Raw genomic sequence first — 27,444 nt, forward strand, 5'->3', positions numbered from 1 at the left:
GAGACTGGGATGTGCGCACTATTCTTAGCAACTGTAGGGTGTATGGAGATATGTGGGCGCAATTTAATTCACATAGGCGATTTAAAGCCATGCCTTAAATAACATCTATGGAACTAATACCCATCATCTGTTAATTGTGAAACTCCAATTGCTGTCCAGCTACAGTCCTACAATGTATTGCTAGAGGTTATACAAGGACTTCGACGGGTATGATTACTTACTCTTTCAAAGCATGCCAACTCATGTGTCGTTTAAGGTGCCAGCAGTGTCATACTTTACCGCTACTAATACATACTACACTATCCCACGTCTTGTGTGGGGTGAGCGGCCCTATAGAAGAATCACATTTCCACATTTACAGTTCACTGCACCTGTTATGGCAAAAGTATTAGGCTTATGACTTTAACAGGTAACATGTGGCTGCTATAAAAACAGTCTGTAATCCGGGTCTAGAGAAAGAAGAGATAGGATTCCCAACAACTAGGCTTTTAACAAAATATCACAAGCTATCATTGCAGATTTTCAACCTGTAACAATGTAATTCTTTCAAGCAGTGCATGTGTCTGTGTTAGCATCAGGGCTTTGGTGCTCTACATTCATTTAATTAAAGCAGATCTTCTCAATGTTTTTACTATGAAGGAACCTTTGAAGAGATTTTTCAGGATTTAGTACCATCCAGAATCACCCATTATGTACCAGGTTATTCTTTACATTGCTTCAAAGGATGCGGTCAGCTGGGAACCTTTTTTTTTCATATATGGTGGACCTTTCCTGTCGCAGGGATCCTCAAACTATGGCCCTCCAGCCAGTGCTGTATTTTGGCCTAGGCCAACAAGGCCCAGGCCTAGGGCGGCACTTTGCAGGGGGGCAGCAAAAAAGCCACCCCCCCTCCACCTGAGACTCCATTGGCCACTGGTTGCTAGAGCCGCCTCTCTCACCCCCTCTCATTCACCCCCCTCTCGCTAATCCCCCTCTCTCTCTCTCACCCCTCCTCTCTCTCCCACTCCCTCTCTCTTTCTCTTTTTACCCCTCTCTCTCATCCCCCTCCCTCTCTCATCCCCCTCTCTCCACCCCCTCTCTCTCATCTCCCCTCTCTCATCTCCCCTCTCTCTCACCCCCCTCCCTCTCTCATCCCCCTCTCTCCACCCCCTCTCTCTCATCTCCCCTCTCTCATCTCCCCTCTATCACTATTTGATCCCCCCCTTCTATCTCTCACCCACCTCCCTCTCGTGAGATCTCAGGGGTTCATGCTGGGACTTGTAGTCCTTCAATTTTGGAGGGAGTCACATCCGTTAAAAAAGGAGTGGGGCAAATTTATATAGGTGTGGGTGGGGTGGGGGGGTGCCCAATTTTAGTCTTGCCTAGGGCAGCACAAAACCAAAATACACCACTGCCTCCAGCTGTTGTGGAACTACACATCGCAGGAGGCATTGTAAGACTCTGACATTCACAGACATGACTAGGCATGATGGGAATTGTAGTTCCTGAACAACTGGAGGGCCATAGTTTGAAGACCTCCTGGGTGTAGTGTATCAGTGAAGAGGTATTTCAGATGATCTCCAAACTAATGGATTCCCTGGTTCCTTTCTTATTCCAGCATCTTAAATATCAAACCTCCATGTTTATCCAAACAGTACTTCAAACTACTACTACTAGATTTAAAGCGGTAGTATCCCGCTTTTTGACACTTTTACCTACAGGTAAGCCTATAATAAGACTTACCTGTAGGTACAATTAATATCTCCTAAACCGGCATGGTTTAGGAGATATTTGCAGTGCATGCAGCCACTCACGCGAGCGGCGCATGCGCTCTGAAGGTCCGGGGGGACCTTCAGCTTTCCTTGCCGGGAGCTTGCCAGAAAATCACTCCCGTGCCCATCGCGGCTCCGGCCAATCACAGCGCCGGAGCCGCCGAACCCGGAAGAGACGCTGAGGGATCATGGCAGCGCCCGCAGCAATGTCCGGGGGTCCGTGTCGGGGCTTCGTTCTAAGGTAAGTAATACATAATGAGCTAGTATGCAATGCATACTAGCTCATTATGCCTTTGTCTTGCAGGTTTTTTTTTTTGGTTTTCGGGTTTACAACCGCTTTAACAGCAGCCAAGTGGACAATTCCTAAAGCATGTAAAACACCTACCCTCTTCTTTGCTGAAACCAAGTCAAGAAGAAACTCGGGCATACTTCATGAAAAGATGGAAGCTAAACTTACTGACAAAATGGATAAAAAGCTATCCACTGGCATCCAGGGGCCTCCTGATTTCTCTCCATGGGATGTGATGAAGACCTCCTAGCTCTCTGAAGGGAAGTGTGCCCGCTGGACAAACCTATTCTAACTCCAACCTCTTACCCCCCTGATCCCCCATGATCTTTACTAGAGCACCTAGTGCTCCACACATCTATTTTCTTCAGATTATTTCTCTATTAGCTCTATCTACAGAACTCTATTTACTTTCTATACTGTACGCTACCAAAAGCACATTTTGTACACAATTGTAAATGTATTGTATCTGTCACACCTGAAATGTTAATTCGCAATACTTTGTATCCAAGTCCTGGTTCACATATGTGTGATGACAGACATTGCATGTGATTCGGAGCGCACTGCTCTGAAAATCACATGCAATGTCTGTGCGATGCGAATTCAGCCATACAGATTGTATGGCTAAATTTGCATCGCATTCAGGACACAACTCGCACAGGACCCTTATGTGGGTCTGCACCAGAATCAGATCGCATGGGTGTTCACACCTGCGATCCGATTCACGTCCAAACTGACAGAGGAGAAGCGTTTTAACATCAGGCAACGTGGGGGGTTCTTTACTGTTAGGGCTTCAAGATTGTGGAATTCTCTACCACAAGAGGTGGTTTCTGCGGGTAGTATGGTGGCTTTCAAAAGACTCTTAGACGTACATCTCAAGGATCAGGACATTAAGCGCTATGTGAGATGATTACAGCCACACACACCTACACAGGTTGAACTGGATGGACTATTGTCTTTATTCAACCTCAACTACTATGTAACTATGACAGTTCGCACTGCGATATGCGAACTGATCAGGGGGTGTCGGTAACTTTGTATTGACACCCCCAGCAATTCGCATATGGCAGTGTGAACTGCCTGCGATTTGAATGTGATGTGGGAACCCGCAGTGGATTCGCAGGATTCCCGCATCACATATATGTGAACTGGCACTATAGCCTAGTAAACGATGAGATTATCGGACGAATGATCGTTGCATGCTAGTTTCCAAATTGAAAACACGTACGTTACTAAAGCACAAAAATTCTCATATGACAGAATAAAAATTCAGAAGTGATGTAATGTATTTGTATTGTATTTTCGGACAAACTACTAAAAATTACTGTATATCTACGGCTCATGGTACACTTGCATGAACGATATATCAACTAACTATATATACAGTTCTTCATTTTTAGACATGTATCTCTATAAAAATCTACATCTAATACTTTACGAGGATATGAAAGAATATAAATCTGAAAATCAAAAAGGATGGACAAATTCAACGCTCTGTAATTGCTTCATTTGACCAAGCACACTCGGGGATGTGACCTCAATGGCAAATTTACAATTGCCTGATGGCCTTTCCATTTCAGTGCTTCACTGCAGATGTGATTTAGAGCTTTTTTAAAGGATCAAAGTACTTTTTAAAGCATTGTATAATGTTTCCCACCCTTGATTTCTCAATTCCCATCAGAACATCACAAAAGCAAATCACAGTCCCACTTATTTCATCTTAATTCATCTAGCATGAACTCTGCTTATAATATAGTCATGTTCCTATTTGCATTCTGATCTCCTGGACTGAGCCACTTGTCTCTATTATTTCCTCTATTTTCCTGATTGTTTGTTTTATATCGATACATGTAACCAAATATTTCTTTAGTGTGTGTTTGTGGAACATGCTGTTTCCATGCCACTTCGGAGTCAATAAAGCACCCTAAACTGACACGCCACCTTTCATTTGACACATGAGATGGAAATCTACGAAGCATTGTTATCATATATAACCTAACAATTAATTATAAACACTTTGAATGTATGTCTTTAGTTCATGATATGCTTTGAATCTGTGCAGCACATTAATAAGGTGGGTCGAATGACACAAAGGAACCCTTCACAAGACATTCCCCTACTGCTAATTTTAATAATGCTGTAAATACTTACTGTTACTAAACTAACAACAGTAAAATCAGTCTGTATATGCAGTAAAGCCTGCTTGTTATACTCATTGTGGAACCTAAGGGGTTAATCCTCTGCATTGTGTAAAAAGGCAGTTTGATCCTGTCTTCTCTGATCCTCCCCTTCTTCCACTGTCCCCAAACCATCTCCTGATAGTACAGAGCCTTAGAGGCACTATGCACATGCTCAGTTTGGTGTGTATTGCTAGAAAGTTTTTTTTTTTCCTTAGGAGAGTGCATGTGATTAGCACAGGACCAATCAGCCCTGTCCAGACAGAGGGTCAGGGGTCCTTCAGCCTTACAGCACAATCAGAGGAGAATGAAAACTCCTCCTACAAGCTCTACCCAGACACTGATAGAAGTCACAAGAAATAAAATAAACTGACATTTACAGAGCCAGGGGACGGGCTGCACATGCTCAGTTTGGTGTGTATTGCTAGAGAGTTTTTTTTTTCTTGGGAGAGTGCATGTGATCAGCACAGCACCAATCAGCACTGTTCAGACATGTCCAGACAGAGGATCAGGGGAGAATGAAACTCCTCCTACAGGCTTTACTAGGAACTGATACATTTCAAAAGACTGCTATATACTGCTGATGAGAAAAGGTATTTATCAGTTTATATGAACTAAAATAATTGCATTTCCATGTTCTGTGTACTGTGAGAGACCAGATATAGTGAAAGCATGGTCCTGGGCTTAGTAACACTTTAAAGCAGAATTAAACCCTAAAACTAGAAATTTAATATTTTGCAGCTTTCCAATCCATAAATCTGGTGGCTCCATCTTTTTTCTTTTTTTTTTGCTTTTTTCCTTCATCTTCACTTGGTGGTCCAGCCAGTAACATACTTCATTTCTTAGAGTGTCTCTATTTGGATGGAGAAGCTACAGAGACACTTTTGGACAGTGGCATTGTCAATCTGGGGAGAGGGTAGTGCTAGGCCAGCCATACACCATGCAAACATATTTCCTAGAAAGAAATTTGCATGATTCCTCCATCAACACAGACTGTGTTGACAGGGGAATCAGCAATCGCCTTCTCCCAGCATGGGGGCAGGTGGGGAAATCTGTCCCTGCTGGGAGAAGACAGTGGCTGCTATAGCCACTAGTGATAATCGCAAGAGAATCCGGCAGGCAGGTTGTACCCAAGTTGATCGATCGATCAACTTGGTACATACAGCCTGCCCATTAATGGTTCGAATCTCGACTAGTTCCTGCTGGACAGGCTGAGATTCAAAACGTGTATGGTCAGTCTTGGACAAACTAATAGATTTAGATGGACTTGACTTACACATTAAAGCTGAACTCCAGCTAATACTTTTAAGGGAGTAAGAGAAATTTTATTTTTTGGGGGGGATAAGGTTTTTATACAAAAGAATAAAATCGGACTATTGTAAGCACCCCTCTCATTAATTAATGGTTTGTCTTAATCTTCTAACTGTCACTTTTGCTAGACAGCTTGGTATGGTAAAGAAGTTGAAAAATAACAGATTAATAGGGAGGGCAAAAAAGAAAAAGAAAACTGTAGCCACGGTAAGCGGCAATACCAGTGTAAGGTTAGCTATGACTAAGCGCTAAGGGAGCGTGAAACGCATTAGCTAGTGATGCTGTTCCCTTCTATTTGAGTTTTTGGATGTTTTTATGGGCTTGCTGAAATAATGATGATTTTACTGGACGTGAAGCCAACCAGAATTCTTTTTTGCTCATTGGAAACCTGTGATGGACGGGGAAAGCACCTGGTCTGTTTGTTAGTGGAGGTGGAGATAGGAGGCTAACCTAAAGCGGTGTTTTCACACACATCAACACTTTAAGGGAGCTATACATAACATATATATATATATATATATATATATATATATATATATATATAATATATATATATATATATACACATATATATATATATATATATACATACACAGCAGGTGACAATTCAAGGGCAAACTAATAACACTTGGTACAAGAAGATTTACTTCAAAAACATGCAGTAATAAAGGTAATTAAACAAGAAGCAGGTAACATCGTAGCTGTATATCCTACAAATTAAAGAAGCTAAACAATTCATAGGGTATTTACCATGGGATTTCCCTTATGTCAGAATTTGTAGCTCAGTGATCAGCTTAGATTGTGTGGCAAGCACCATGAAATCCCCAGTTGTCACTACAACTTAACTGATATATGTTCACTACAACTTAACTGATATATGTTCACTTTTTGTTCCATGGACACCTATTAAAGCAAGGAGGCACAATGGTGGATTTTGTCTAATTCCCAGAGTTCAGCTTGCACTTTTAAATTTCCTTCCATATTCTGTCTCCCTAATTGTCTCCAGGGAATGACATTAGGCTGAATCTTTCAAACTGGACAAACAAGGCAATAAAAACTAACAGAGGTTCCACACTCAATCAGTAACTGAAAAATTGCCTGGAATTCCAAATAATAATGAATAGGCTATGAACATTTGGGTATGACATATTCCTAATAAGAATTCAATGAGCTTTAAAATATATTCTTAATAATCAATAAAGGAAGCAATCTATCCTTCCCTTCATGAAACTTAAGGATGTATTTCTACACCGTACCTGTAGCTACAGAGGTCAGTGAGCTCTTGTTTAAAAGCTCATTGAATGCTTGTTAAGAATATTCAAATACCTGAATGTTTATGAGTTGACAATAGGTTGACTTTAAACAGAAAACAGCAATAGCACAAAGCAAATGTGGGTATCTAGATGTAGATACACATTGCAGTATTTTAGAGAATATTTCATGAGCTCCAAAATTTGGTGTGCCCTCTAAGGCCAGGCCTCTATCCCAATTCCTCCTGTATCTCACTGTTTCTAAGCCAGGTTCACATTTGTGTGTTGCAGGAATGCACGCACAATTGCGCACTTTCCAGCAATGCACACAAATGCGCAGCCCTTTTGCAGATGCATGGCAGTGCCATTAATTCCTAATGGCACCCCTATGAATTTTGCCAACAAATATGCCAAAACTCTGGGTAATTTGTGGAAAATGTGCAAAAGCACACACCGGCCAAGGTGTTAATGGAGCGATAGTGTAATGGCAGTCTCAATTACCACCACTGAACAGGCACAGGTCTGAACTTAAATAGTGAAAAAGTCCGTGCTTGGGTGAAAACCTTATCCTCTGCCAACAGCTGACTCTGATACCAAGTATAAAAACCCCTCACACACAAAGTGCAGTGCTATAAATGTAGAAATAATAAATTAGCAACCATTTTGCAGTGGATGATTCCCTTCCCTAATTGCTATGTTGATTGGCACCTGTCATATGAACCTCGAAAAATTATGAGCTAATTTTGGGGCAAAATTGCTTGTATTACTATTATTATATAATATTATTATTATTTTAATGGGACTGTCTGAAATATGCTTGAAAAATGTGTTTATGCACATTTTTCAGGCGTTCCCATTTAAACATCCAGGGGAGCCATAAAAGTATGATTATGCTCAGGTACTGCAAGCTATGCATAAAAATGTACAAACCCGCCATAAAAAAAAGGCGTTTAAAATATCCTGGCTATACCTAGTGTGAATGAAGCTCAAAGGTATGCACAGGCATTTATTTCCTTCTCTTATTTTCACTTATTTTCTTTAACATGCTTACAGACATGCATCAGTGTGCACATTTACTACCTGTACCCCCTAACCATGTATGAAATGACCAAAAAACAAATCTTTTTTTTTTTTTAAAATAAGTGGACCTGTAATTGCTTACTATGAAAAAAAAAAAAAAAAAGAACAGAAATACCTTCCACTGCTAGCTGAAAAAAAAAAACAGCACGGGAAAGTCAATTCTCTGTGACTGTTCTCCATGGAAATCCCCAGCACACATTTCATGGTCACATAGCGTAAAAAAAAAAAAAAAATCACTGAATATTGAGTTGTTTCTACTGTTCGTCCACTATTTGCATGCAATTTATCAACATGATGAACATCACACAGAAGAGCATTACCTTCATGTTACTACTGCAAAAAAATGATCAAAAATTAAACGTTCTATTTTTTTATTGGAATTTTAGTGTTATATTAAAAATAATAGCATTAGAAATAAATGTGTCTATGGGGTTTATTTACTAAAGCTGGAGAGTGCAAAATCAGACTCACTTCTGCATAGAAACCAATCAGCTTCCAGTTTTTCTTGCCAAGGCTTAATTAAACAAGCTGAAGTTAGAAGCTGATAGGTTTCTGTGCAGAAGCCTGATTTTACACTCTCCAGCTTTAGTAAATAAACCCCTATGTCAGAGTAGAACAGTATAGCTATGTTCTATTCATGATCAGTGATTCTAAAGTCTTTCCACAGTAATGCCTGCAAGGATTTCATTTTTTCTCATCCTGGTGCTTGTCTCTCAGCTGTCTAGAGCTTCCATAGATGAGAACCAGCAAGCTGCCCATATGTGGGTGTCCTGTGTCAGCAAAGGCCATATGATGCTTTACAATCCAGTGACTGGGGCATTTAATTACAGGTCAGCCATGTATAAATTGCATTTACCAAGAAGCTCTTTTTGAATGAATCTCTGTGTTTGTGCTATGCATTTCACTTCTCCCACAGTCCAAACATACCCTGGTAGAGCTCATGTTATATTGGCCACTGTGTGTAATTTTATTAGGAGATTGCAATGGGTATGTGTGGTTTAATAAATGGGCTAAGGATGTAAATCAGATATACTTAAAAGTCTTGTAAGCCAACCATAGCAGCTGATTTCCAGGGACAGTCTTCACATGTAAAGATTTGTCCCTGGAAATATTTTACCTTGGAAAAACAACCAACAGTAACCAACACACAATATCCAACAACAGTAACATTCATTCCTAAAAGACTGGCATCTATATAGACCCACCATTAGGGAAAAATACTCAACAAGATTGGGTGCTGCAACTAAAATATTTAATGGATTTAGCGTGTAGCCAGGTGCTTGGCCAGAGACAGAAATCAATTTAAGACACTGCGTTGAAATGTTTTCTTTGTCTCCCTACAGACTTTAGCCGAATGGGAGAACACTACCTCGCCTCCATCCATTAGGGGAAGCTGACAAGTAGAAGGAGCTCAAGAGACGTGATGGTTGGCAGAACTAGCAATCATGGGAGAAGAAGATCAGGAAGGAAACTTTACTTTGGAAGTTATTGGTCTACAATTTCCAATGAGATAGGAGAGGAAACTGAGGTGTGTACATCATTGCTTTTTTGTGCACCTCAATCTGCTACAAGCCCGCAGCCATGTGCTGTGGACCAGAGTCAATTCAGGCATATCCAAAAGCGAGCTGACATCCCAGAAGACACTGCTGCCATTAACCTGTTGCTGCTAGCAGAGACTGAGCACATAGGGACTGGCATGAAGGCTTTACTGGGACTGTACTCATGTGCACCACCATAAACACTGGGCCCCAACGTTAGCTGGCTGAAGAACTAAGGCATAAAACTGCTCACTCAGATAGCTGCTTCACAACAACTTTGCCTATCATCCGTAGGAAGAGGTACCTCTTTAGAATGTCTTACATTTCATCACTGACATTCATATGGTGTGCACTCTAAAGTGAACATAGCCTACTATTCACAGAGGAGATATAGCAGTATTGATTATCATCGCTGTTACTGTTTTCGAATGCCATTACTTATTGCTGATTTTGTGAAGGACCAGGCTATCTCTAATTTATTTGTACAGATAGCCTCTGATTGGCTATCACAGTGATCAGCCACTGTGAAGCCCACCTCTGTGTTTTCTGTCTCTGTGGATGCACGAGAGAGATTATTATTATATAGGGTTTATATAGCACCGACAGTTTACACAGCGCTTTACAATTTGAGGGTAGACAGTACAAATACAATACACTTTAATACAGTAGGAATCAGAGGGCCGTGCTCGCTAGAGCTTACAATCTAAGAGATACATTGTATCATTCTCTGTCCATGCAGCAATAGAAAAAAAAAAAAAAGTGTGCGTAGAAAAAAATAATAATAATAAAAAAAAAATACCTAGCTCAAGGTCTGATCTAGGTCAGTGCCAAGGTTAGTGTTTGGGTCAAGGTCAGGGTCAGTATTTGTTTTTGGACAGGATTTTTGTTTTTTTTTAATTAGTATCAGTGTCGGTGTGTTTTAGGTAGGATAAAATAAAATAGCAAAATGTGCAAAATTGTTTCTGGACTGTACTACAGGTACAAACAACTAACATATGTAGTATCACTGCGATCATCAGGAGCAGGAACATTTATTTTGGGTTGTTCTTTGGTGGTAGTTTATGGTAGTAGCAAGAAATATACAGTTAATTTTTTTTAAAGTTTTTTCTTTTTTACTAATTTGGGCCAGTTTTTCTTTGATATTTAAAAAAAAAAAATCAGGTGATATCGATTACCATTTACCACTAAATTAAAGCCCAATTTGTCCTGAAAAAAACAAAGTATAATCCACTTGGCTACACAAAATAGTTGTGAAGATTTGTACAGTTTTACTAATACATGTCAAAAATTGCAAAATTGGGTTTAGCCATTAAAGTGGAGTTCCACTGGCTTTTGTGTTTATTAAAAGTCAGCAGCTACAAAAACTGTAGCTGCTGACTTTTATTAAAAAAACGGTTCTCTGCGTCTTCTCCCCAAGGCGCCGGCATCACTACTGTGGGCACCCGGCTGTGACAGCTTGCGGCTTCACAGCTGGGTGTGCACTGCGCATGCTCGAGTCGCGCTGTGCGTCGTGACTGGCCAAGCAATCTTCTGGGACCTGTGACGTGTCCCAGAAGGTTACAGGTAGGGAGGAGGAGAGGAGAACTTCCGCCCGAGCCGACAAGGTGGCCCGAGCAGAAGTGGGAGCGCGTACCTGTCAAAACTAGGTACCCGCTCCCCCCCCCCCAAAAAAAAATGAGATGCCAAATGTGGCATGTCAGGACTGCCTAAAGCAGACTTTTGAGTGGAACTCTGCTTTAAGATTTATTTTACCATTAGCCGTAAAGGGGTTAAATGGACCATGCTGCCAAAAAAGTGTAGTGACTGCTTTATGGAATTCCCCCAACTGAATCTTCTCAAACAGGATTTGTTTGATTCCAATGAACTGGAGAATTAGATGTAAATATGCAGGTTATTCCCGTGATCTAGTTTGGTCACCTCTAATCCCAACTGATAATGACGAGAATTAACCTTTTCCCCCGAGCAAGATCAGAACACTGACCCTCCAGACTCAGGAATCTTTTCTATCACAAATGAGATTGTTGTCCAAGGTCACAGAAATCACGCACTATGCACCAAACCTGTTACACCTGCTGCAGCTTTCTTCACTACAACTCTCGGATTACTAAACAAATTACATAAAAAGGCAATCACTTAACCAGTCTGTTGTGTGACAAGTGCAGGGACATTTATCATCCTGTTTTCCTAAGCCATGAAACAGAAACAATAACACGGAGTGTTCGGTAAATCTAACACCTCTACAACTACACCGGTTGACCAGATCCCAACATGAAACCCTACTTCCATTCCAATAATAAAGTATTTTCTATTGTGCCCTGTAGAATGTAAATTAATTAACTTACAGTATCTCACAAAAGTGAGTACACCCCTCAAATTTTTGTAAATATTTTATTATATCTTTTCATGTGACAACACTGAAGTAATTACACTTTGCTACAATGTAAAGTAGTGAGTGTACAGCTTGTATGACAGTGTAAATGAGCTGTTCCCTCAAAATAACTCAACACACAGCCATTAATGTTTAAACCGCTGGCAACAAAAGAGAGTACACCCCTAAGTAAAATGTCCAAATTGGGTCAAATTAGCCATTTTCCCTCCCCGGTGTCATGTGACTCGTTAGAAGGTCTCAGGTGTGAATGGGGAGCAGGTGTGTTAAATTTGGCGTTATCGCTCTCACTTTCTCATACTAGTCACTGGAAGTTCAACATGGCACCTCATGGCAAAGAATTCTTTGAGGATCTGAAAAAAAGAATTGTTGCTCTACATAAAGATGGCCTAGGCTATAAGAAGATTGCAGAGACCCTGAAACTGAGCTGCAGCTAGGTGGCCAAGACCATGCAGTGGCTTAACAGGACAGGTTCTTAGAACAGGCCTCGCCATGGTCAACCAAAGTTGAGTGCACGTGCTCAGCGTCATATCCAGAGATTGTCTTTGGGAAAAAGATGTATGAGTGCTGTCAGAATTGCTGCAGAGGTTGAAGGGGTGGGGGTCAGCCTTTTAGTGATCAGACCATATGCCGCACACTGCATGAAATTGGTCTGCATGGCTGTCTTTCCATAAGGAAGCCTCTTCTAAAGACGATTCACAAGAAAGCCCACAAACAGTTTGCTGAATACAAGCAGACTGGAACCATGCCCTATGGTCTAATGAGACCAAGATAAACTTATTTGGTTCAGATGGTGTCAAGCATGTGTGGCGGCAACCAGGTGAGAAGTACAAAGACAAGTGTGTCTTGCCTACAGTCAAGCATGGTGGTGGAAGTGTCATGATCTGGGGCTGCATGAGTGCTGCCGGCACTGGAGAGCAACAGTTCATTGAGGGAACCATGAATGCCAACATGTACTGTGACATACTGAAGCAGAGCATGATCCCCTCCCTTCGGAGACTGGGCTGCAGGGCAGCATTCCAACATAACGACCCCAAACAGTCACACCTCCAAGATGACCACTGCCTTGCTAAAGAAGCTGAGGGTAAAGGTGATGGACTGGCCAAGCATGTCTCCAGACCTAAACCCTATTAAGCATCTGTGGGGCATCCCTAAACGGTAGGTGGAGGAGCGCAAGGTCTCTAACATCCACCAGCTCGGTGATCTCATCATGGAGGAGTGGAAGAGGACTCCAGTGTCAACCTGTGAAGCTCTGGTGAACTCCATACCCAAGAAGGTTAAGGCAGTGCTGGAAAATAATGGTGGCCACACAAAATATTGACACTTTGGGCCCAATTTGGACATTGTCACTTAGGGGTGTACTCACCTTTGTTGCCAGCGGTTTAGACATTAATGGCTGTTTGTTGAGTTATTTTGAGGGGACAGCAAAATTTACACAGTAAGTCCCCGTTCACACTGGGGCGACCTGTGAGGCGACCTGGTCGCCTCACAGGTCGCCGTAGGTCGCCTTCCATAGGGAAGCTGCGGACCCGTTCTAATAGGAGCGGCACAAGTCACTCCAACTTAGAAAAAGGGTCCGGAGCTTCTTTGGGGCGACCCGGAGCGACCGTCATAGACTTCAATGTTATGAAGTCCGTGCCGGCCGCTCCGAGGTCGCGGCGCACTGCTCGCACCGCGACCTCAGAGGTTGCCCTGGGAAGTCGGATCGCCCCAGTGTGAACGGGGCCTTATACAAGCTCTACACTCACTACTTTACATTGTAGCAAAGTGTCATTTCTTCAGTGTTGTCAGATGAAAAGATATAATAAAATATTTACAAAAATGTGAGGAGTGTACTCACTTTTATGAGATACTGTATGTAATACTGTAGCCTGGATTTAGAAAATTCCAGCAGGCATAGTGTTATGACACCAGTCAAAAGAATTGCAAATAGTAACTTCCTTGTCATTTACATTAAAGGTTAACTGTTAGTAAACAGCTTTTTAGTTCAGGATTTAAAATAGTGTAGTATAGTGTTTGTTTGTTTTTTTGCTCAACACACTGAGCACAATAAAATAAACATTCCCCAGTAAACTGGTAAAACTCTCACCCCAGCATTTACAGTTTATAACTTTCAATGCTGCTGGCTCGTGCTCTCTAAGTGCTCCTTTGGCCCCTTTCACACTTGTGCGACTTATACTGCGGCTTGAGACTGCAAAGTCGCATGACAAGTCATACTCCATGATTTCCAATGAGTACCGTTCATATCTCTGCGACTTCAAGTCACAACAAAGTCACGACTACTCTGGTCTGACTTTGATGCGTTTTGAGGTTCATAGACCTTAAGATTACACAGGCATTGCTTCAAGTCCAGTCAAAATCACAGCAAAATCACGTCAAAACTGCGGAGAAAAAATTGCAGCAAAATCACAAAACTTTTAGGTCGCACAAGTGTGAAAGGGGCCTCACATGAACTTCTGGTCTTCTCAGGAAAGAGTTAACAGTGTACAGTGCAGTCTCCAACCAATCTTTTAGCTTGGAGAAGAGAGGGGGAGGAGGCAGGGCCATCTTCATAGCATCATGGGCCCCTGGACAAAGTAATGGACTGTGACCCCCACAAGCCTGCCCAAATTTACCCACCTACTCTCAAGAATGAATGTATAAATAGTTGATAGAATTAAAAATATATTTATTAGCACTTTGATTTTAAACAATAAGAAAACCTGCCATAAATCAAAGACTAATCAACACAAAGGGCACGGTAGAGGGGGAAAGCAGAAGGGCATAGTACAGAGAGGTTCAGGAGGGCACAGTACAGGGGGATATCAGGAGGGCACAATACTGGGATAAGGAGGGCACAGTACAGGGGGATATCAGGAGGGCACAATACTGGGATAAGGAGGGCACAGTACAGGGGGATATCAGGAGGGCACAATATTGGGATAGGGAGGGCACAGTACAGCGGGATATCAGGATGGCACAATACTGGAATAGGGAGGGCACAGTACAGGGGGATATCAGGAGGGCACAATACTGGGATAAGGAGGGCACAGTATAGGGGGATATCAGGAGGGCACAATACTGGGATAAGGAAGGCACAGTACAGGGGGATATCAGGAGGGCACAATACTGGGATAAGGAGGGCATAGTACAGGGGGATATCAGGAGGGCACAATACTGGGATAAGGAGGGCACAGTACAGGGGGATATCAGGAGGGCACAATACTGGGATAGGGAGCGCACAGTACAGGGGGATATCAGGAGGGCACAATACTGGGATAGGGAGGGCACAGTACAGGGGGATATCAGGAGGGCACAATACTGGGATAAGGAGGGCACAGTACAGGGGGATATCAGGAGGGCACAATACTGGGATAAGGAGGGCACTGTACAGGGGGATAACAGGAGGGCACAATACTGGGATAGGGAGTGCACAGTACAGGGAGATATCAGGAGGGAACAATCTCAGGCATAGGGAGGGCACAGTACAGGGGGATATCAGGAGGGCACAATACTGGGATAAGGAGGGCACTGTACAGGGGGATATCAGGAGGGCACAATACTGGGATAGGGAGGGCACAGTACAGGGGGATATCAGGAGGGTACAATACTGGGATAAGGAGGGCACAGTACAGGGATAAGGAGGGCACAGTACAGGGGGATATCAGGAGGGCACAATACTGGGATAAGAAGGGCACAGTACAGGGGGATATCAGGAGGGCACAATACTGGGATAAGGAGGGCACAGTACAGGGGGATATCAGGAGGGCACAATACTGGGATAGGGAGGGCACAGTACAGGGGTATATCAGGAGGGCACAATACTGGGATAAGGAGGGCACAGTCCAGGGGATATCAGCAGGGCACAATACTGGGATAAGGAGGGCACAGTACAGGGGGATATCAGGAGGGCACAATACTGGGATAAGGAGGGCACAGTCCAGGGGGATATCAGGAGGGCACAATACTGGGATAAGGAGGGCACTGTACAGGGGGATATCAGGAGGGCACAATACTGGGATAAGGAGGGCACAGTCCAGGGGGATATCAGGAGGGCACAATACTGGGATAAGGAGGGCACTGTACAGGGGGATAACAGGAAGGCACAATACTGGGATAAGGAGGGCACAGTACAGGTTCTGGGATGCTTCCCAGGACACAGCCATCCCGGGACAGTTTAGTATAAAGCAAGACTGTCATGGCAAATCTGGGACAGCTGGCAAGTATGATGCAATACAAGATTATTAGGGGGCCCCCATACACCTGGGCCTCTGGGCAATGCCCAGAGGAGCCCATGCATTAAGACAGCCCTGGGAGGAGGTAAGAACAGGGGAGTGTTTCTTTCGCTGCATGCAGTTTGGGGGACACAACAATAGTCTCTGCATGCAAGGGTGACTTCATAGGATGCTGCAATAGAAAGGAGCCACCCTAAAACAAGAAACGTAGGGCACAAGTTTAAACTGGAATATAAGCAAGGATTAAAAGATAAAGAACTGTGAACTCGGTGAGTAAGTGATTAAATCAGCTGCTGAACGTGCTATAAAAAGTGAAGGTTTAATATCACTTTAATAAAGGAACATACATATTTAAATGGTTGGAGTCCAGAGTTATTTTTTTTTCGGCTTTAGGGTTACTTATACTTTTATTGCTCATTCACATGGTGCTGCCCTTTCCTGGCATGTCATCTCACATTGCTTTGAGCATGCCCATTCATTTTATCTGGGCATGTCCAAAGGCCACAAAAACCTATGTGTTGCAATTTCATGCATTGTGGTATGCTAAGGGGCAGCTGTGTTTGTAGTCTGTATTCATTTATTGTAAATCAGAAGACATATACACTGTTCTATTTTGCATTAAATGCATATAAAATGCATGTGAATGTATCCTACAGGGTTCAGAGACAAGTGTGCATGAAGGGTCAATACATATAAGGCAAGGATGCCAACAGTGAATCAAATATAACCTCTGCTTTTAATTTCTCCGTATTTCCAGACCTGTCGTCACAAGCCAAGGCCAAGGTAAACATGGTTTTGTTTACATGTAGCTTGTCAGCAGTTCAACATCTTCATTGCTATTAGCCATAAATAATTTCTATGCATGCAATCAATAGAGATCATCGACCTCTACATACATTTAGCTCAAAAGGCACATCTCATGAAACTTTAAAAAAGAACTCAAAAACAGGAATAGAGGGGAAATCATTGATTGGGGACACTAGTTCTTCTGACCCTGGTGATTTCTTCAATTTGGGAGGACTTCCTTTCATTTCCTGTTTTGGCTATGAGACAGGAAGTGATGGGAAATCTCCACAATGGGACCCAGATGGAAAAAAAATAAACTGACAGGAGTTATAACCCTCCAAGACTCTATCCAAAATGAAAAAAAAAAAAAAAAGTTTTGCCATGAGTTTAACTTCGATAAACCACAGTGGTGGATTTGTTCAGTTGGGACATAGAAGGAACATGTTTACCTACAGGTTGTTGAGCCGGAAATGCAAGTTTACCTCAATATATTATCTTGGGGAGAAAGCAGGTTTCAGATAGCTGCTTGTTTTATTAACCTCAGTGGCCCATAGTTCAGTGTACAGATGATTTACTTATTGGAAAACAACAAAAGAACACGAAAAGGGCGCACTAACCTAGTGCAATACCATGAAATCATTTATTAACCACTTTCAGACCGGAGGATTTTGCTGCTTAATTACCAGGCCCTATTTTGCGATTCGGCACTGCGTGAATTTAACGGACAATTGCGCGGTCGCGCGACGATGTACCCAAACTAAATTTACGTCCTTTTTTCCCCACAATTAGAGCTTTCTTTTTTTTTGGTATTTGATAACCTGTGCGATTTTTATTTTTTGACCTATAAACAAAAAAAGAGCGACAATCTTGAAAAAAAAAAACACTATATTTTTCACATTCTTTTATATGAAATTCTCAAAAAAAAAAAATGTAAAAATCGAAATTTTTTTTACATTTTAGGCCAATTTATTTTCTGCTACATATTTTTGGTAAAACAAATCGCAATAAGCGTATTTTGACTGGTTTGCGCAAAAGTTACTGCGTTTACTAACTACGCTAAAGATTTATGTCATTTTTATTGTTTTTTTTTTTACTAGTAATGGCGGTGATCTGCGATTTTTTTGCGGGACTGCGACATTGCGGCGGACAGATCGGACCCCTAACTGACATTTTTGACAATTTTGGGGGTACCAGTGACATTACTACAGTAATCAGTGCTAAAAATATCCACAGTTACTGTAATAATGACACTGGCAGGGAATGGGTTAACAGTATTGGTGATCAAGGGGTTAAATGTGACCCTAGGGGCGTGATTCTAACTGTGGAGGGGCGTGGCTTGTGAAGTCATCACAGAGACATGTGATCCTATAAAGCAGGCTCACATGACGTCTGTGATCACTTCAGGGAGAACTACGGATGGCTGTGTTTACATCAGCCGTCCGTCCTTCTCTGTCAGCGGAGGGAGATCGCCGGTGTCAGGCGGCCATCGGAGCGGCCTGACACCCATACTGGCTTCCCCGCTGACAAACCGGGGCTGGAGCGCGCCCCCAGTGGCGCGCTCGCCCCCTAGCTCCTCCCAGGCGAGCGCCGTACATGTACGGGGTTATGCCTGGGAGAGCCTAACTGCCGGGGTACATGTGGGGCGGCTGGTCGGCAAGCGGTTAAAGAGTAAAAAAGGTAACATACATTATACTCACAAACACAGGTTGCAAATAGGCATGTAAAAATCCTAATACAATCAGGTGACCTCTAGGATATGGATACATCCAGTGCTACAGAGGGATATGGATGGCGCCCATACTGGTATGGCTGACAGGTTTCGAGGGAGGACCCTCTTCATCAGAGCATGGCTCTGATGATTTTATTAGGATTTTTACATGCCTATTTGCAACCTGTGTTTGTGAGTATAATGTATGATAACTTTCTTACTCTTCAATAAATGGTTTAATGGTATTGCAATAGGTCAGTGCGCCCTTCTCTTGTTTTTTTGTTGTTTTCTAGTATATGTGGACACCCATGATCCTAAGAGGGCAGCAAGAACCTAGACGCTACCAACCCAGCACCTGAGCGCAGGAGAATTACTTAATTTACTTATTGGCTCCTGTCTCCTAGACACTCAGGTGCCCCAGACCAAACACCAGATAGGTTTTAAATAAAAACCTTTCATATCACTGCTTTCTGCTTTGTCAGAAATAAAATATATCTATCGTTTGTTAAACGCAAGAACAAATCTATACTATCCTCACAAGTTGTCAAACGTCTCTGATGACAAATTGTGGAAATTCCCTTCCTTACACTGTATTCCATGACAGGTCACACACACTTGTCATTTTATATGTACATAAGTAAGTACATCTTGACCTCCACACATATCATAGTAAAAATGTAATACCATGCATCATCAGTGCTTGCTAATGAACTTGATATACATACACACAAATGTATTCACTATATCTGGTCTCCCACAGTACAAAGAACATGGAAATACAATTATTTTAGTGAATATAAACTGCTAAATACCTTTTCTCATCAGCAGTATATAGGAGTCTTGTGACTTCTATCAGTGTCTGGTTAAAGCTTGTAGGAGGAGTTTTCATTTTACTCTGACTGTTCTATGAGGCTGCAGGACCCCTGACCCTGACCCCTGTCCCCTTTGGCCCTGTGCTGATCACATGCACCCTCCCAAGAAAAAAAAAAAACAAAATCTGTTACACACCAAACTGAGCATGTGCAGGGCTCTGTACTATCAGGAGATGGATTGAGATCAGAGAAGACACAATGCAGAGGATTAACCCCTTAGGTTCCACAGCGAGTATAACAAGCATTCTTTACTGCATGTACACCATGATTTTTACTGTTGCGGGTTTAGTAACACTTAAAGGTCGCACACTGTGGCTTCCACACAACATTAAAAAAAAAAAAAAAAAAAATACCCAGCACTTATCTTAAATCACATATGCTTTGCAGTGTGTATATCAGTACTTTATAATGAGCCTGTGATAGAGTAGTATAAATCGCTATATGCCCTACATCTTGGCATTAGGACAACATCTTTAAAAGCAGGACACCACACATTCATCTCCAGCCATGTACACAATGTGTATTTTTGCTCCTCAGTACCCTATAAAAAGCTAGCAACAAACACAAAAAGTTACATAAAGTGTAATATCCGGGCCGGTTAGCACCAGTAATTGCACAGGAGATTTACATGCTGTGCTATGCGGTGCGCTTGGAGCCCATTCATTTTTATTTGCACCAAAAGTAGTACATACACTACTCTAAAAATGCACTGCATTAGCGACCTGCATTTGGAGTGTCATTAACTTACCATTGACGACTGCTGCAGATCGCAAATGCAGTGCGTTTTGAACATGGAGTGAGAACGTGGGTTTCCCGCACTGTGTTCTGGTGTGTATGGGCACTCAAATAAATTACATTTTTAAAGCTAAAATGCAGAGAAACAGTTGACTACACAGATGACGTACATATATGAAAATTATTTTATATTTGTATTTCTGTCTAGTCCAGGGGTTTACACCGCTCTGCCCTATAGCGCAATCCTGTCTGATAGGAGAGGAGACCTGATTTTTTTTTTTTTTTTTTGCTGCAGATAAGTGACATTTACAGTTCTTGTCCCCTAGTCTGTGACTAGACAGTAAAAGGAGAAGCAGCAGAATGATGTCACTCTGCTCTCTCCTCCTGTCAGTATGTCCCTTGCTAGCACATGAACACTGAAGGACAACTGATTTTCTTTTGACGTTGCTTATCCCTCTCCAAGTCTAAGCTGCACAGTGCAAGAGGCTGATACCAAGTTAAATTTAGTAACTTACATTTTAAATACACATTTACGGTAGATATATATTAATGAATACCAAATTGTATGTTTGCCTTGAATTGTGTATTTTTAGATGTCTGGAGTTTAGTTTTAAGTTCACAATTCTCAACATTAGCAGGACACCTAATAAAAAAAGCACACTGTGCATTCATCCCAAGTCATGTACAATGATGCAGTGTATATTTGCTTACCGGTAAATTATAATGAGCATGTAATATACACACAAACGCATACAAAGTGTATTGTAAAATGCTGTACATTATTCATCTTGGCATCCATACAATACTGAATATAAACAGGAGACCATGCATTCATCTCCAGCCATACATACACATGTATGAATTTGCTCATCAGTACCATATGACAAGCCCGTAATAAATGCACAAACTTACAGAAGTGTAATAAAACATGGTGCACACATCTTGACGTTTACACATAATCAAATGAAAATAGGAGACCATACATTCATCTCTAGTCATCTCATGTATATTGCAGTGTATATTTGCTCATCAGTGATTTATAATGAGCCCATAATATACACACAAACTTCTATGACGTGTAATGTAATATGGTGTACATACAACTTGGCTTCTACACAACATATACAAAATCTCCTATTTCCAGCCATGTACAGTACATGTATTTTCCCATCAGTGCTTTATGTGCTTATAATCAGGGGCGGGACAAGGGGTGGGCAGGAGGGAGAGCTGCCCTGGGCACTGTGGTATCAAGTGACGTGGGGGGGGGGGGTATATTTGCAAGGAGATTGAGCGGGAGGTGATTTGTGTTTGGAGGGAGTATTTAGGGGGTGGCAGGGAGTAAGAATTGTTCTAGGAGGGGACATTTTGGAGGGATATGTTAGGAGCGGTGATTAAGGGAGGTTTGTGTTTGGAGGGAGTATTTAGGGGGTGGCAGGGGGTAAGAATTGTTCTAGGAGGGGACATTTTGGAGGGATATGTTAGGAGTGGTGATTTAGGGAGGTTTGTGTTTGGAGGGGGGATTTAGGGGGTGGCAGGGGGTAAGAATTGTTCTAGGAGGGGACATTTTGGAGGGATATGTTAGGAGTGGTGATTTAGGAGGGTTTGTGGTTGGAGGGGGAATTTAGGGGGGGGCAGGGGGTAAGAATTGTTCTAGGAGGGGACATTTTGGAGGGATATGTTAGGAGTGGTGATTTAGGGAGGTTTGTGTTTGGAGGGGGGATTTAGGGGGTGGCAGGGGGTAAGAATTGTTCTAGGAGGGGACATTTTGGAGGGATATGTTAGGAGTGGTGATTTAGGGAGGTTTGTGTTTGGAGGGGGAATTTAGGGGGTGGCAGGGGGTAATAATTGTTCTAGGAGGGGAAATTTTGGAGGGATATGTTAGGAGTGGTGATTTAGGGAGGTTTGTGTTTGGAGGGGGAATTTAGGGGGTGGCAGGGGGTAATAATTGTTCTAGGAGGGGAAATTTTGGAGGGATATGTTAGGAGTGGTGATTTAGGGAGGTTTGTGTTTGGAGGGGGGATTTAGGGGGTGGCAGGGGGTAAGAATTGTTCTGGGAGGGGACATTTTGGAGGGATATGTTAGGAGTGGTGATTTAGGAGGGTTTGTGGTTGGAGGGGGAATTTAGGGGGGGGGGCAGGGGGTAAGAATTGTTCTAGGAGGGGAAATTTTGGAGGGATATGTTAGGAGTGGTGATTTAGGAGGGTTTGTGGTTGGAGGGGGAATTTAGGGGGGGGGGGGCAGGGGGTAAGAATTGTTCTAGGAGGGGACATTTTGGAGGGATATGTTAGGAGTGGTGATTTAGGCGGGTTTGTGGTTGGAGGGGGAATTTAGGGGGGGGCAGGGGGTAATAATTGTTCTGGGAGGGGACATTTTGGAGGGATATGTTAGGAGTGGTGATTTAGGGAGATTTGTGTTTGGAGGGGGGATTTACGGGGTGGCAGGGGGTAAGAATTGTTCTAGGAGGGGACATTTTGGAGGGATATGTTAGGAGTGGTGATTTAGGAGGGTTTGTGGTTGGAGGGGGAATTTAGGGGGGGGGGGCAGGGGGTAAGAATTGTTCTAGGAGGGGACATTTTGGAGGGATATGTTAGGAGTGGTGATTTAGGAGGGTTTGTGGTTGGAGGGGGAATTTAGGGGGGGGGGCAGGGGGTAAGAATTGTTCTAGGAGGGGACATTTTGGAGGGATATGTTAGGAGTGGTGATTTAGGAGGGTTTGTGGTTGGAGGGGGAATTTAGGGGGGGGGCAGGGGGTAAGAATTGTTCTAGGAGAGGACATTTTGGAGGGAATATGTTAGGAGTGGTGATTTAGGGGGATTTGTGGTTAGAGGGGGAATTTAGGAGGTGGCAAAGGGGTAATAATTGTTCTAGGAGGGGACATTTTGGAGGGATATGTTAGGAGTGCTGATTTGTGGTTGGAGGGGGATTTTAGGTGGGGGTAAAAGATGTGTACTCAGAGGGGAAATTTGAAGGGTAGAGGATTTTTGCAATGAGGGGTAATTTTTAACTTTTTTTTTGGGGGGGGGCAATTGTGCTGGGGGGCTGTGGGAGATGAGGGGGCAAAGACCTGTTCTGGGAGGGCAGATTTCAGCAGAGGGACAGATTTGTACTGGGAGGGGGATGAATTTATGCTTAGAGGGTAAGCATGCAGATAAGTGGTCAGTTTAGTGTTTTTGGAGGGGTGGCTTGCTGACACATAATGCTCATACATCCTGGGGGGGCAGTTTGGCATGTTCGCCCCGGGCTCTAGATAACCTTGTCCCAGGACTGCTTGTAATATACACACAAAGTTCTACAAAGTGTAATATAAAGTGTTGTACATTGCACATCTTGGCTTCCACATAACACCTAATGAACACTGGACACCAGGCATTCATCCAGAGCCATATGTAGTGTAAATTTGCTCATTAGAACCTTATAACAAGCCCATAATAAACAAAGAAAGTTACAGAAAGTGTAATATAAAATAGAGTACATTAATAATAACAAACAACTTGTCATCTATACAACACCGACTAAAAACAAGACAGCAAGCATTTATCTCAAGTCATCTACACAGCAGTGATTTATAATCAGCCTGTAATATACAAACACAAACTTCTAGGAGGTGTAATATAAAATAGAACTAGGCACAACACATAATAAAAATGGGCACCGGGCACTCATCTCCCGCTATGTATAAAGAGTACAGCATGTATTTGCTGATCAGGACTTTATACGAGGCTGTAAAATACATAAAACTTATACAAAGTGCAATCTAAAACTCTATACATGATAGATCTTGGCTTTCACACACCACATAATAAAAAGTATTCATCTCCAGCTATGTACATGGCACACAGAGGGTATATGCTCTGCAGTGATTTCAAATGGGGCAGTAATATACAGAGTGCCTTATATAAAGTGTATTATACAATTCTATACATTATAGATCTTGGGATACAAGGCATGGATCTGAGTGCATGTATTTGCTCGTCAGGACATTATAATGAGCCTGCAATACACACACAGACCGTATACAAAGAGGAATATAAAACTCTATACATTATAGATGTGATTATAGATCTTGGCTTTCACACAATAATATGATTTAATCTGATTTATTCTGATTCACATCTGCATGTGCATTCACATCTATGCATGTGCATTTGATGCATTTTTGGGCCAGTTATTGGAGGGTTCTGCATTTTTTAATGAGTGTGTTTAGTGCATTTTGCATTTTTTGGATGTGTTAACGTTACTAGGAGGAGGAATCTGTTGTCATGCAGGAAATCGCACCAAAACACATGTACATGCGTTTTCATGCGTTTTTGATGCAATTCCATTAATGTCAATGGAGCCAAAAACGCACATCATGCTGCATGCAAAAAAGTCCCTGGACCTTTCCAAAAAATGCACCAGTGGAAACTGCATAGAAGTCAACATAGGTAACCCGTAGGAACTAATGTTAAATGGACTGGAGTGTGTTTCTGCAGACCTGCAAATGCACTGCATAATGTATAGATAAACATAACCTTATACAATTTTGCGATCCAGATGCGTTCTGGTGTGTAGCAAATATTCCTGTTTTTTTCTTTAATGCGTTCCAGTTTTTAATGCATTATGCTGTGTTTCAGATGCATTACATACAGAACAAATGCAACATGTTCTCCTTTGGTTGACTGCACTGGAACGCACTGCACTGGTGTGAACTAGGGCCATTAGGCTCCATGTTAACTACTGTCCATAGATTAAAAACACCCCGAGCTGCATGCAGTGTGCACTAGAGCCAATGGAATCCATATTGATTACTTTCCATGAGTTTTTCATGCAGAATAAAAATGCAGTGGACTGCATGTAGTGAGAACTTATGTCCTCTAGTGTGGATCGAGGAATAGGAAGAGTGATTTGTTATAAAGGTATGGATCCAGGCATAGTGTTCTATCACTTGGTTTGGATCCAGACACAGTGTTCTATCACTTGGTATGGATCCAGGCACAGTGTTCTATCACTTGGTTTGGATCCAGGCGCAGTGTTCCATCACATAGTATGGATTCGGGCATGATGTTCTATCACTTGGTATGGCAGAGGCGTAACTAGAACCTTCAGGGCCCTGATGCAAGAAACCATGAAGGGCCCCCCAGACCCCTGGCCGGGGCCCTTACCTTCAAGCCCAGGGCTCTTCCCACTAATCCTGGGGCTCTTTACACTCGTTGCATGGCCTTTTATTACGGTCCCGCAGCAGGATTCTTTCAGAAGTTCTGCAGTGGGCCCCCTTTCTGCAATCTTGGGGCCTCCCCACAGTGGTGCAATGCCAGGGTCCGGTCGCAAGTGTGACCTTTGCAATCCTGGAAGTTCACCCACTGGTTTGCTACCTGGAGCATGGGGCCCGGTAGCGATTGCAACCCCTGCAACCCCTGTAGTTACGCCCCTGTGGTATGGATCCAGGCATGATGTTCTATCCCTTGGTATGGATCCAGGCATGATGTACTATCACTTGGTTTGGATCCAGGCATGATGTTCTATCACTTGGTATGGATCCAGGCATGATGTTCTATCACTTGGTTTGGATCCAGGCATGATGTTCTATCACTTGGTTTGGATCCAGAAACAGTGTTCTATCACATAGTATGGATCCAGGCACAGTGTTCTATCACATAGTATGGATCCAGGCATGGTGTTCTATCACTTGGTTTGGATCCAGACACAGTGTTCTATCACATAGCATGGATCCAGGCACAGTGTTCTATCACTTGGTTTGGATCCAGTCATGGTGTTCTATCACTTAGTATGGATCCAGTCATGGCGTTCTATCACTTAATATGGATCCAGTCATGGCGTTCTATCACTTAGTATGGATCCAGTCATGGTGATCTATCACTTAGTATGGATCCAGGCACAGTGTTCTATCACATAGTATGGATCCAGTCATGGTGTTCTATCACTTAGTATGGATCCAGTCATGGCGTTCTATCACTTAATATGGATCCAGTCATGGCGTTCTATCACTTAGTATGGATCCAGTCATGGTGATCTATCACTTAGTATGGATCCAGGCACAGTGTTCTATCACATAGTATGGATCCAGTCATGGTGTTCTATCACTTAGTATGGATCCAGTCATGGTGTTCTATCACTTAGTATGGATCCAGTCATGGTGTTCTATCACATAGTATGGATCCAGTCATGGCGTTCTATCACATAGTATGGATCCAGTCATGGTGTTCTATCACTTAGTATGGATCCAGTCATGGCGTTCTATCACTTAATATGGATCCAGTCATGGCGTTCTATCACTTAGTATGGATCCAGTCATGGTGATCTATCACTTAGTATGGATCCAGGCACAGTGTTCTATCACATAGTATGGATCCAGTCATGGTGTTCTATCACTTAGTATGGATCCAGTCATGGTGTTCTATCACATAGTATGGATCCAGTCATGGTGTTCTATCACTTAGTATGGATCCAGTCATGGCGTTCTATAACTTAGTATGGATCCAGTCATGGCGTTCTATAACTTAGTATGGATCCAGTCATGGCGTTCTATCACTTAGTATGGATCCAGTCATGGCGTTCTATAACTTAGTATGGATCCAGTCATGGCGTTCTATAACTTAGTATGGATCCAGTCATGGTGTTCTATAACTTAGTATGGATCCAGTCATGGTGTTCTATCACTTAGTATGGATCCAGTCATGGTGTTCTATCACTTAGTATGGATCCAGTCATGGTGTTCTATGACATAGTATAGATCCAGTCTCAGGTTAATAATACACGATATTAGGCTGACAATTAAAGCTCCCCATCCTATCCACACATTCCCAGCCTCCATAGGACACTCATAGCTCTCATTCTGCCCCTTTAAGACACACCTTCCCGAAACTGCTGCACACAATGGTGGCTGGGTCAGTCGGAATGCAGAGAGAAAAGAAAGTCAGGGAGAGAGAACACGTCTCTACGTTCAGCCGGTGCAGTGATTGCCCTATGCCTGGCAGAACTCTGACTGATCACTTACCATTCTGAGTGCTGACACATTCCAATCCAGCCAGACATCCAAGTAATAGAAGGGTCCATGGTCCTAGTGGGCGCTCCATCCCGGCCAATAAGAGGAGTCAGATCGGAGAGCGCACTCCGGGGACAGATCCCAGCACTATACATATGAATGTCATCCGCCCGGGACACGCCACTCAGTCTGACAGCACTTGTCTCCTCCACATTCCTCATTCACGAGAAACTCACTCCGGACACGCCCACATCCTGCATGATTGGCTGAGAGCCGTCAATCGCCAAAGCCCAGCTACCTGCCACCACCTGAGTGACGTCACCGCCCGCAGGCACAACACATTGCCTAATAATCGCTTGTGTAGCTGT

General features: G+C 42.8%; 1 protein-coding gene across 1 annotated transcript in view; it reads right to left on the reverse strand.

Annotated features, from left to right (window-relative positions):
- Positions 1–27,202, reverse strand: part of ERBB3 (erb-b2 receptor tyrosine kinase 3) — a 155,150-nt gene extending 127,948 nt beyond the window's left edge. The window contains exon 1 of the mRNA XM_082245567.1: positions 27,089–27,202. Within this exon, the coding sequence (XP_082101693.1) occupies positions 27,089–27,167 (79 nt within the window). The 5' untranslated portion in view covers positions 27,168–27,202. The remainder of the gene's footprint in view (positions 1–27,088) is intronic.
- Positions 27,203–27,444: the final 242 nt, after the last annotated feature.

This window comes from Pelophylax lessonae (genome assembly GCF_965119305.1).
Source record: "Pelophylax lessonae genome assembly, chromosome: 2".
NCBI lineage: Eukaryota > Metazoa > Chordata > Amphibia > Anura > Ranidae > Pelophylax > Pelophylax lessonae.